At 66.4% G+C, this 12,055-nt stretch overlaps 1 protein-coding gene across 1 annotated transcript in view; it reads left to right on the top strand.

The window, feature by feature from the left end:
• LOC123241999 (melanotransferrin-like) overlaps positions 1 to 8,839 on the top strand; it is a 26,719-nt gene extending 17,880 nt beyond the window's left edge. The window contains exons 3-11 of the mRNA XM_044669494.1: positions 34 to 464; positions 952 to 1,103; positions 1,677 to 1,773; positions 2,515 to 2,706; positions 3,433 to 3,589; positions 5,090 to 5,157; positions 5,648 to 5,835; positions 6,825 to 7,023; positions 7,963 to 8,839. Coding sequence (XP_044525429.1) covers positions 34 to 464; positions 952 to 1,103; positions 1,677 to 1,773; positions 2,515 to 2,706; positions 3,433 to 3,589; positions 5,090 to 5,157; positions 5,648 to 5,835; positions 6,825 to 7,023; positions 7,963 to 8,069 — 1,591 coding nt within the window. The 3' untranslated portion in view covers positions 8,070 to 8,839. The remainder of the gene's footprint in view (positions 1 to 33; positions 465 to 951; positions 1,104 to 1,676; positions 1,774 to 2,514; positions 2,707 to 3,432; positions 3,590 to 5,089; positions 5,158 to 5,647; positions 5,836 to 6,824; positions 7,024 to 7,962) is intronic.
• The last annotated feature ends 3,216 nt before the right edge of the window (positions 8,840 to 12,055 follow it).

Genomic DNA, 12,055 nt, shown 5'->3' with positions numbered 1-12,055 from the left:
CCCCTTCAACAGGCCCCCCCCCCTCCCGCTCAGGCCCCCTTCCAGCCCGGGGCCTCCCCCCCAGGCCCCGACTGAGGCTGCTGACCAGCCTCTCCCGAGGGCCACTGATTGCCTCCAGTTAGCCCTCTGGCTTGGCATTCAAGGCCCTGGCAGTCCTGGAGGACTTGGAGGTGTCTGCCGCCCCTCAGGACGTCCCCATGGGCACAGAGCCTGTGCCCCGGGCCCACACGGGCACAGCGAGCCTAGGCAGGGCCCGGCTCTGACCCCGAGCCTCCCCGCCCAGGCGAGGTTCAACCACGCGGGAGCCCCCTTCCAGATGTTTGATTCGGCGGCCTTCCAGCAGAGGAACCTCCTGTTCAAGGACTCCACCATCGAGCTGGTGCCCATCGCCACGCACAGCTACCAGGCCTGGCTCGGGCCCGACTACCTGCACGCCATGGCGGGCCTGCTCTGCGACCCTGACCGTGCGTAGGCCGAGGACGCCAGGACGGGAGGGGCAGCCTTAGAGCCCCCAAAAGCCCCCCAGCTGGCTCCAGGGTCCCCACAGTCCTGGGTGCCTTGGCCGGGGGGCTCCCATTCAGAGGCTGCTATTGGGGGGCAAAGGAGAGGGGCTCCCCCCCCCGTCTCTGTCTCTCTCTCTCTCTCTGTTTGCCTCTCCGTCTCTCTGTCCGTCTCTTCCTCTGTCTCTGTCTCTCTGTATCTGTCTGTCTCTGTCTGTATGTCTGTCTCTGGGCCTCTCTGCAGAGATCTCCCCCCTCCATGGCCCGGGTTTGGGTGCAGACTGTCCGCGCTTCCCCTCCCTCCTGGCTCCGGGGCTCCAGCGGAGGGAGGGGGTGCGCCGGGCCCTGCCCCGAGAGCTGAGGCCCCCCCAGGTCTAACAGGGCCCTCGGTGGGGGGATCCCTCCGGTGTGGACAAGCCTTTCCCAGAAGCCTTTGTTCTCGCTCCTCCAGGGCTCCCCAGCCACCTCCGCTGGTGCGTGCTGTCCACGCCGGAGATCCAGAAATGCGGGGACATGGCCGTGGCCTTGAGCCGGAAGCAGCTGAAGCCGGAGATCCAGTGTGTGTCCGGGGAGTCGCCCCAACACTGCATGGAGCAGATCCAGGTGGGCAGGAGGGAGGGCGGCCCCCCTGGCAGCTCCCCCAGGAGGAGGCTCTGAGGGTGCTTCCTGCAGGGGCTGAAGGGAGCCGGAGCTGCCCCCCCCCGCGTCCCCTCCCCCGAGCTGAAGGGGACCCCGTGGCGGGGCCGGTGCCCGCTGGCCGGCTCAGGAAAGGGTGCCCGCAGGGCCGTGCCTGGTGCACGGCGGGTCCTCACTGCCCAGCAACTAGGCCTCGAATGCCTCTCCCTGGCCATGTGCCCTCCAGGAAGCCTCCTGGTCTCGGGCCTCGAGTGCCATTCTGCCAGCCCCACGCTGGGCGCCTGCGGTCCCGGGTCCGAGCAGAGCCCTCCCTGGCTGGCCATGGCAGAAGGACTCGTGGGGGTGGGAAGGAGCCCGGCAACCACCCAGGCGCAGAGGGGCGGCTGTGAAGGGCCACACGGTCTCGGCCTTTGCCGAGGCGGCTCGTCCCTCCGCAGTCATGGCTGGCGCCCTCCTACCAGGCCCGGGCACGTCCCTGGGTTGCCGGGCGCCCAGCTAGGAGCAGACGAGGAGCCTGACTCTTCCTGTCCGTCTGCCCAGGCCAAGGAGGCTGACGTGATCACCCTGAGCGGAGGCAACATCTACACGGCCGGGCAGACCTACGGCCTCGTGCCAGCCGCGGGGGAGAGCTACCAGGGTAAGCGCCCATCCCAGCCCCCGGGCAGCCCCCGGTGCCCTCGCTTTGTGCAGGGAGTGGCCTTTCAGAGCCCTGGCTGAGCTTCCGGAGCTGACAGCTATCCTCCCATTGGACTTTGCTGAGACACCTCCGGGCACGGGGAGCTCACTCCCTTCCACTGGGGTCTGCGGTCAGGACTTTGGCGCCCCTTTCCTTGGGGCAGCAGCGCGGTCCGCGGAGGCAGAGGCATCCCCGCCTCCCCAGGTCTCCGCCCTTTCCACTGGCCCGTGTGCCACCCAAGCCCCTCCAGGCGGGCCCTCTCCAGGCCTGGCGTCGTCTTGGGGAGACGAGGAACGTGGCCCTGAGCCTCGGATGGTGCTGCCCTGGTCACACCGTGAGCCCCTGACCCCGCGGGAGAGGCCTGCAGGCCCAGCCAGTGACCTGCTCTCGGGCTGTGCCCACGGGGCCCCCACCTCGCCCGAGGCAGGACTTGTCCAAGGTCACTCGGGTAGCTGGCTCAGGAGGACCCCCCTTAGCCGTGTGCCCTTGGACCAGCCTGCCTCAGTCCCCCCCACCGTAAAACGGGCGTAAGAGCCCCCCTGGCTGCCAGGACTCTTGTGAGAATCCAGCGAGACCCTGTTTGCGGGGCGCCTTGCCGGCCCGATTCTGGTCGTCACCAGAGCTTGGGGTGGCAGCTCGGGGGGAGCCCGCTGCCCGCCCCGGCTGTGCCCGGCTCTCAGCCTCCCTTCGCCCCTCCAGCAGACGACAGGAAGGACACGTACCACGCGGTGGCCCTGGTGAAGAGGAACAGCTCCTACGCGTTCACCATCGACGAGCTCCGGGGGAAGCGCTCCTGCCACTCGGGGTACGGCATGGCGTCCGGCTGGGACATCCCCGTCGGGGTCCTGGTCCAGAGAGGCTTCATCCGGCCCAAGGGCTGTGACGTCCTCCAAGGTGAGGAGCCCCGAGGGGAAGGGGCGGAGGGGGGGCTGCCCTCGGGGTGGTCTCGTCCACTCCTTCGCCTCCCCCCTTCCCTCCTCGGGTGCCCCTTCTGCCCTCCCCCGCATCCACCCCGCTCACTGGGGAGCCCCCACCTCACAATGAACTCAAGCCCCTCTGCAAAGGCTGCTGGCCAGGACCTGGAGCGGGGAGGAGGGAGGTGGCAGGAGACTCCTGGGTGCTGCCGTCCCTCCTTGGCTTTGGGGCTCCTCCTTTCCCGGCAGCCTCAAGGTCTGGGGGGTCATGGGGGCAGACAGGATGGACGCGCCAGGTCGGGGCCAGAAGGCAGCCATGCAACTTCTGCCAGGCAATGCGGGAGGCAGAGCCCCGAGGCCTAGTTAAAGCCACTATGCCAGGCCAGAATGGGCAGGTCGACGCTCGGGGAGAGTTTTAGTGAGCCCCGAGACGATCCCCTGGACATCAGATGGTCGTGCCGTTCCCGCGAGGCCCGGGGTCCAGGCCAGCCACCCAGGGCCTTCACGTGACCTCTCTTCCCTAGAGAAGAGGCAGGACCTGCCCTCTCTCGAGGCCTGGCATCATGGGGACAGAGCCAGCCTGGCAGGCAATGCCCCAAGAGATGGGATCGTGCCAGGAAGGTTTCCAACTCCGTCGTGCCAACAAGGAAGAACCTGCTTGGTACAGGGACCTGCCCACCACTCACCACTGCCCCTTCCCTTCCAGCCGTGAGTGAATTCTTCTCTGCCAGCTGCGTGCCCGTGAACAATGCCAAAGACTACCCCTCCCGGCTGTGCGAGCTCTGCATCGGGGATGACCACGGCCTGAACAGATGCCACGGGAACAGCCAGGAGCGCTACTACGGCTACAGCGGGGCCTTCAGGTACTGCAGCCAGCGGGCGGCTTCCCTGCGTACCAGCCGCTCACTCCCTGCCTGCTCACGCTGTCCGCGAGTTCAGAGTCTTCATCGGCTCTCGGACCGTGCAAGTAAACGGTCACGTCGTCCGCAAAGAGGCTCCTCGATGCGTCGTCCAGGCCCCTCACGCCCTCTTTCTTCGGGCGTTTCAGGGCATCTTTGCTTTGCCCCGAGCAGGGTGGGAAGGCTTCGAGCCTGTCCACCGCAGACGGTGCTCACGGGGGGCTTTAGCGAGACGCCACTAACCTTCCTCAGGAAAGCTCCGCTGAGTCCGTCGTGCGGCAGGGTTTGGCCGCTTGCTTTTCTGTTGGTTCTGTTACTGATCCGCTCCGTGCTGCTCGTGGTTTCCCTAATGTTGCACCATCCCTGCATTCCCGGCACAAAACCCACCTGATCGCGGCGAAGGATTCTGGCGACTCACTGCTGGGCCTCCTCATTCGTGTTTTCCCAAGAGTTTTCCTTCGATGTTCATTGGTGTGTGCGCGCTTTCAGGACCTTTTCTAGAAGGAATTTGGTAGAATGTCTTCACTTCTCTTCCCAGAGTTTGTACAGTGCTGGAGTTGGTTGTTCTTTGAGCGTTTGGCAGAACTCACGGGGAGCTTTTTCTTAGGGAATTCTTTGATGGTTTGTTCAGCTTCTTTTTCTGAGACGGGACGTTAAATATTCTACTTCATCTTCCTTTAATTTGGGTAGTTTATATTTCTTAAGCATCCACCTATTTCTCTTAGGTTGTCAGATGGGCAGAAGAATTCCTAATAATGACTTTCATTTCTTCTTCAGTGGTGGCGAATTCATGTTTTTCATTTTTGATACTGACAATTTTGTTTTCTTCTTCCTTTTTTTAAGTCAAACTAAGCAATGACATCGATTTTATCGTTTTTAGTTCATAAAACGAGCTCTTTTCTTATCTGTTAGTTCAACAGTCTTCTTAATTTTCATTTCATTCATCTCCCCTTTGATTTTCATAATTCCATTTTGATGTTTAATTGACTTTCTTTTTATTACAGACACAATTCTTGATGGTGTCTGTAATTTGTTCTTTGATTCTCTCATTCTATAGAATGAGATTATTCTGCTTCTAATTAGCTTAGTCGCTCTGCTGCCCCATGTTAAATGGAATTTTTATCGCACTATGCTGTGAAAAGGAGACAATAGTTCTGCTTCTCCACATTTCATCGTCTGGTTTTTATGCTCTATTATAGGGTCAGTTTTTGTGCAGGTACCAAGTACTGCTGAGAAAAATGTATATTCCTTCCTGCTCCCGTCCAGTTTTCTCCGGAGCTCTATCATAGACTTTCTGACTTCTGCCGGCCTCCTTGGCTGCTCTCTTGCTTCGTTTTTGGTTGGACGGGAGGGCTGTCTGGGACTGCCGCGTGTCGGGCTCTGCACTAGACCCGGGTACGTGGACAAGAGCCAGCCTGCTGCCCCCCAGGAGCTCATGCTCGCTCTCTCGTCGGTCTTGGCCAGGTGCCTCGCCGAGGGGGCTGGAGACGTGGCCTTCGTCAAGCACTCGACGGTCTTCGAGAACACCGATGGTACGTGGCCTCGGGGCTGCCGGGGGGGGGATCCGGAGTCCCCCAGGATCGTTGGGGCCCCATCTTTGGATGTCTGGGATGATTCACTGGCATATGGCGGCCGGGCACCAGCAAGCCTCTCTTGGTCGTCCGTCCTCCTCGGCCTGGGGCGAGAGCCGTGTCTCTGGAGTCCGAGTTTGGGTCCAAAGGCTAGCTGGGACCCCTTGGGGCGACCCTTTCTTTTCACCTGCCTCTCTGCAGACCCCCAGGCTTACTCGGCCACTGGGGGGCCTTCCCTGGACTTGGGGGTCCCCTAGAATCCTGCCCGAGGTGCGCATGGCTCTGAGGCCAGAGGAGCGGCCGTCGCCCCCCGCTGGGGGTCCGGGAGCTGCGCGGGGAGCCACGGCCCTACGAGGGGAGACGCCCCCCTGCCATGGAGAGGGGGGCAGAGGCGGGGGCCGGGCCCCTCCCGGGGTGACTTTCCTCCCCCTCCTGCCGCCCCGCTCTGCAGGCCACAACCCCGAGGCCTGGGCGGTCAGCCTCAAGTCCGAGGACTACCAATTGCTGTGTCCCAACGGCGCCCGGGCCGAAGTCACGCAGTTCGAGGCCTGCAGCCTGGCCCGGGTGCCGGCCCAGGCCGTCATGGTGCACCCGGACACCAACGTCTTCGCCGTGTACGGGCTGCTGGACAGAGCCCAGGTGAGGCCGAGGGGGGCGGGGTGCAGGCGGGCTCCCGCCGGGGCTGGCCTCCACCCTGGGCCTCCCCTGCAGAGGAGCCCTGCCGGCCTCTCTGCCGTGCCTTAGGAAGCGCCTTCTGTGTCCTGGGTGCGAGGTGAGGCGCTGACGCAGGGACAAAGGCACAGATTTGGCCCCGGAGGAGCTGGTGGCCTCCCGGTGGCCGGTGGGGTCTCGCAGTGGCCTGGCCTGGGTAGGACATCGTTAGGGAGGTCAGGACAAGGGCCGGAGGACGGGCTCTCTGGACCTGCTGATGGCCCCAGGCGGGGAGCAAACGGCCTCCATAAAGCCTCAGGCAAAGCCTGGAGACGGCATTCGCTGTCCAGGCCTCAGCTTCACAAGTACGAGCTGCTGCCGCAGCAGTGACCATTCTGAAAAAGATCTGGGGAAGATGGTGGACCACAAGCTCCGGTTGCAGCATCTGTGCGCCCGCCGGGAGGAGCCCAGCTTCTGGGCTCCCTTGGTCTTCCCTGGCCCGTCCTGGGGGCTGCCGGGGGAGAGAAGGCTCGGGGGGACGTCCGAGGGGGACTGGCCGGCCCTGTGGGGCCCCAGAGGCCAGAAGCCCGAGTGGTCTGGGGGGGACGTAATAAAGAGCTCTGTGTGGGCTGCAGGGTGTGATGGGCTGAGGGCCTTGGGAGGTGATGAGCTCCCTGTTCTTGGAGGCCTCCAAGCCCATTGGGGGCATCGCCTGGGGGGGCTCCCGGGGCCCTTCCGGCTCTCAGACTCTGGGAGGACCTTCCCGGGGGGCGGGCGGCCATTCACCGACCACTTTCCCCTCTGTGGCCGCCGTTCACGCTCTTGGGCCCCTGGACGGGGTGACCCGAACGAGGGACCAGTCAGGGGCCGGCGGGGCGTCCGACTAGGCTGCTGAGCTGCCTAAATCCCTCGAACCCGGGACTCAGCCTCGCCCAGCAGTGCTGAGACGAGGGATGAGTGAGTGGCGCCCCTTCCAGGACTTGTTCGGGAACGACAGCAACAAGAACGGCTTCAGGATGTTCGACTCGTCCGACTACCGCGGCCGAGACCTGCTCTTCAGGGACTCCACGGCACGGCTGGTGCCCGTCGGCGAGAGGACGACCCCCGCGGCCTGGCTGGGCCCCGACTTCGTGGCCTCCCTGGAGGGGCTCCGGTCGCTGCAGTGCTCGGGAGCAGGTGAGGCCGGCCAGCAGCACCCCGACGTCTCCGGGTGCTTCGGGGGGCGGGTGTACCCCCGCCCAGTCCTGGGGGGGAAGGGAGCTGGGCCTCCATTGTGCAGGAGATGAAGGCGAAGGGGGCGGCCTGGCAGGGGCGGCCATGGCCGGCCTCCCGGCCTCCGCTCCGCCCCCCATCTGCACCCTCCTAAGCGGCTCCTCGTTCCAGGGGAAGAGCTTCCGGGCTGGGAGGGAGGGAGGGAGGCCGGCCTCTTCCTTGTGCCCAGGGGGAGGCTCTCTCCTCAGCAGGCACCCCCGTGGGCTCGGACACAGAAGGTCTCCGGCCACCCTGTGGCCTCTCGCGGGCTCTGGAATGGGGGGGTCGGAGGGAGCATCTATAGAGCGCCGACTGTGTGCCGGGCGCCAGGCTCGGCTCCCCCCGCCCCGCCCCCATGGCCTCCTGTGAGCCGCACAAAGGCGGGCAGAGCTCCGAGAGGAAGCGGACGCAGACGGAGGCTCAGGGGCTGCCTTGGGGTCCCCCAGCTAGTGAGGGAGCCGAGGCCAGATTCGAACCCACGTCTTCCTGAGGGCAGGCCCAGCGCTCTCCCCTGTGCCCCCAGCTGCCCCCGGGCAGCGCCCCCCAGGGGGAAGCTTCACTACGGATGGAGGCAGAGCCCTGCTGCTCCCTGCGCCAGGCCGGGGGGCTTCTGGGAGGAGGAGGGCAGCTGGGCCGGCCTCCGTCTTCTCGCCAGCAAAGTCGGGGCGGCCCTGCTCTGTGGCGCCTCAGAACGGGGCGAAAGTTCCCAGTCGGGGGCCTCCCGGGGGCCCTTCAGCCTCTGCCTCTCATCCCCAGAGGAAGGCCTCGGGCCGGGCAGCTGCCCCAAAGGGTCAGCCCAGGGACGACTGGAGGCCGCCACCGCGGCTGGCTGTTATCTAGGACGGAATCTCTCTTCTTCTCCAGCCAGGACGGCGGCCCCCGGCCGGCCTCTGCTGCTGCTGCTGCCGCTGTGCCTAGGCTCCGTGCTGGGCGGCCCTGCCCTGGCCCAGCTCGGCCTGGGCCTTCCTTGAGCCGGAAGGACGCTCGGAGCCCTGCGGCCAGGCGGCTCGGGCCGGGCAGGACCCGAGGATAAAGCAGGGCGTCACCGGCCCGGCTCCCCCGTCGCCCCCCACGTGCCTGCGTGAGGACGGGCTGGAGGGGGAGGCCGGGATGTGGCACGGACAGGGCGCGGGCGCCGCCGTCCTTCTCTCCTCCCTGCCTGCTCGCACCCTGCGCCGCCCTCCCGTGCCAACCTCACCCCGCAGGCCCTGGCGCTGTCCGGGCCGTCACGGCGCACCTTCAGGCAGGACACGCCGCCGGCTCTGGACCGCTGACCGCCCCGTGGCTGGCCGTGAGAGGAACGAAGCCGACGTGCCACAACAGCCGCCAGTCAGCGCCTCCCTGAGGCTGGGCGGGGGGCACAGACACCCCCACGTCGGTGCCGACACCCGCCTCGGCGTCCCTCCCAGCGGCCCCTCACGGAGGCCGCGGTGCTCCGCGCGGGCAGTGAGTCGCCTCAGAGGGAAGCCGGACGTCCTGGCCACGACGGCCGCCCAAACGGCCTCTCAGGCTGGGCTGGACCGTGGCTGGGGGGCAGCCTCCAGCCTTGCTCAGGAGCAGCCACAAGAAGCCCAGCCGGCCTCCCTCCTGCGGCCTCCGTCTCCTGGGCCGGGCCGAGGGCGTCAGCGTGGCTCTGGCTCCCCGGTGCCGAGTGCGAGGCAGCCTTGGCACGGCTCTGGCCGAAGAGCGTGTAATGGGGTTTGGGCTTGGCGGGTGTGAATAAAGTTGTTGCCGATGCACAGCCGCCGGCCTCGTGTTCTCGCTTCCGCACCAGGGACGCTCAAATAGCACCTGGTGGTTGTGGGGACACACTCTGGGCTGAAGGGGAGGCGGGACCGCGCTGGGGCGACGCAAGCACACGGCTGGGCTGCTGCTGTCAGGAGTGGCAGTTGGGCCGACGGTCACCGCCAGGCCAGGGTCTACGGAAGCAGCAGGCAAAGGGAGGCCTTCAACAGCTTAATTGTGTTCAGCTAAATAAAGGCGGGACGAGGAATTCTGCACTAGAACGAAAGGGCAAAAGCCCGGGCAGGGGCGCCTGGACGTCTCCAGGCTCAGTGACCGAAGCAGGCGGGCCGGAGGAGCAGCTCTGGAGGCTCCGGGAGGCTGCTTCCAGCCAGCCTTGACCAGCACAGCTAAAGGGCCGAGAGTGGCTTTGGGGTTCTCAGGGTTATCCGCAGGTGATGCCAGGGTGGTCCAAGGAGCCCAGGTAGGGCGAGTGAGTGTGCCATGCTGTCCCCCAGATCCCAGACCCTCCTCCCCGGGGGCTGCTCGTCGGGGCTCGTCCCCTCGCTAGAAGCCGCCACCTCTCAGGATCCGGGGAGTCAGGATGCTGCTCGCAGCAGTTTGTGCCAACCACTAATGGAGCCCCTCTCAGGGCACTTCCTGCTCCTTCGCTCCGTCTTGGAATGCTCCAGCCCTTCCTGCTAGGTCCAAGCTAATCTTCCTCCCAACGCTTCTCCTCCCCCGCCCCGCTCCCCTCTGGAGGCCCCCCAGGCTGGTTTCTGGGGGCTCCCCGATGGACAGCCAGGCCTAGGGGTGGGAGGTCCTGGGTTCAAATGCGGCTTCCCACACTCCCCAGCTCCCGTGCCCGGCCCTCCCTGCTCACCTCCCCGGGTTAGTTTGGCAGTAACCGGGAGCTCAACGGAGTCTGATCAGGAAGGAGGCCGGCTTGCGGCCTTTCACCCCCTCTGGGGACAGGAGGAGAGCCGGGCCTCCTGGGAGAGGACTGCGGGAGGGGGGCTGCTCAGCCTCACTGGGGCCCCCCAACACCGCCAGGCCTCCTGTGCAGCCGGAAACACGGGGGCAAACTTGGAACGAGCGGAGAACCCAGCCGACGCCAGGAACCCCACACGGTGCCAGCTCTAAGCGGAAGGGAAGGGTTCAAGGGAGCGCCTGGCCTTTCCTTGGTGCCCTTCGGGCTCCCGGCGCCCCCTGGGGCCGCACACTGTGGGGGGGTCCCCCGCAGGCCCTCCCCAGCCTGTGCCCGCTGGAGGTGCGGTTCTGAGGCCGCCCCATCCCAAGGAAGAGGAGGTCAGAGTCTGTCTGGTGGCCGGGAAGGAGGCGAGGCCGGCGGGGGGAGAACGCTGGGGTGCCGGGAAAGGGGTCGGGGGGCACCCACAGAAGCAGCGGCCTCCCGAGGGCGCCAGGCCCGCCAGCGTCTGGGGGGGGCGTCTTCCTGTGACTCCTGAGAAGGTCCTTGACTGAAGCTGGCCTCGGACGTGGGAGCTTCCCGGGCCCTGCCAGGCCGCCGCAGAGACTTCGTGCCAGCCGAGGGGCAACCTGGCGGGGGCAGGGCTGGGGGGGGGCCGCTCACAGAGGACGCTCCTGGGGAGGCGTCAGATCCAGAGCTAGTTCGGCCGACCCCCCCCCACACACACACACACACACAGTGAACTTCTTTTCCCTTTACTGAGAGCTGTGGCTGGGCTGGGCTCTGCTGCCGCCATCCGGACACAGCCCGATTCCGGCCTCCCCAAGACTCCCAGAGCCCTCTGCTCCACGCCCCCCCTCCCCCCACGGGCTCAGAGGGGGAAACTGAGCCATGCCACACCCAGGATGGTCAGCTCGGAGGCTGCCCCACACCTGGGAGAGGAGGCGGCCACAGGGGCCTTGAAGGATGCAGCTAAAGGGCCCAGAGGCAGGGGGCCAGGAGGGGCCTGACACCACCCCAAGTGCCCGGCCCGGGCTCAGCCCACCTTGGAGGGGCGACAGGAAGCCCATCCCTGCCCCCCCTTGTATTCCAGGGAAGGGGCAGTGGGGGGAGGGGCAGGGAGCGCTGACCCTTCATGCAGTGGGGGAGGGAGAGAGCACCTAAGGGAGACTCAGGCTGGAGTGGGCCCCAGGGTGAGCCGGCCTTGGCCTGAGGCCTCCAGCCAGGGGAGAGAAAGCCCTTCCGGGTCAGCACAGGCACCCGCACTGTCTGTCCGTCTGTCTGTCTGGGTCACACAAGCACCCCTCCAGGCTGCCTCCCCTCCCCTGCCCTCCCCCTCCCTGCAGGCTTCTCCAGGTGCCTGTGGCCCCCCATCCCCACCCCCGCTGCCCTCCTCGGGCTGCCCCGGCTCGCTGGTGCCCGTCCTTGGGTGGCGCACAAAGATGCGGACCTGCAGGCGGGGCCTTTGGGGAGGGGAGGCGGAGGGGGAGGGGCCCCCCATGGGCAGCTAAGAAGCCGCCCCCCACCCTCTTCTGGGAGCAGCTGGTCAGCGGTGTGGACGCCCCCCCAGGCCCTCCCATCGGCCTGTCCCCTCCGTCCGAGGCCCTTCACCCGCGTGCCTCAGTTGTTCCTTCTGCTAACTCCGTGGCTGGCCTCAGTCTCCTGGTCTGTGCAATGGGCAGATAGGACCAGCCGGCCCCTCCGCTCCCCGCTGTGCCTCCTGGGGGGGGGGAGACCCCGCGGACCGCCCTGGGGCGGCCTCAGGCCAGGAGGAGGCACGTCCGAACAGAGGCCACGAGAGCCTTCTTAGCCTCCTCCTGGGGGCCTCCGAGCAGAGGCTGGCCGGCTCGTGGGTGGGGGCGAGGCCAGAACAGGGACACGCTCAGACCCCTCCCCCAGCGCTGCCCAGACAGTGGCCGAGGCTGGCCCAGGGGAGGCCGGACTGCAGCCTGTGGGCAGCTTTCAGGAATGCCGCCGTGCCCAGGGCAGAGAGGTGCGGGCACGCCTGGCCCTCCTTCCTGGGCTGGGGGCCACTGGGGGGCCGGGAGGGTGAGTGGCACTTGGGGTGGGGCAGGCCAAGCCAAGGGGACCTGCCGGGGGGTCGGAGGGAAGTGGGGAGCAGGTCACGGTCAGTGAGTGAAACGGTCTGGTGACGGCTCGGTTCTCTGTACGGGAATGGGGGCGGGCGAGCCTGGCATGGTGGATTGGGGCCTTGAATGTCAGGACCAAGAGCCTGCCTTTTATTTTGTAGGCGAGGAGCCAGTGGAGAGCCCGAGTCGGGACCTGGACTCCAGGCCTGCCTTTCGT

The sequence above is a fragment of the Gracilinanus agilis genome, chromosome 3 (genome assembly GCF_016433145.1).
Source record: "Gracilinanus agilis isolate LMUSP501 chromosome 3, AgileGrace, whole genome shotgun sequence".
Classification (NCBI taxonomy): Eukaryota; Metazoa; Chordata; class Mammalia; order Didelphimorphia; family Didelphidae; genus Gracilinanus; species Gracilinanus agilis.
The sequence above is the reverse complement of the archived record's forward strand: the minus strand, read 5'-3'. Positions and strand labels throughout refer to the sequence as shown.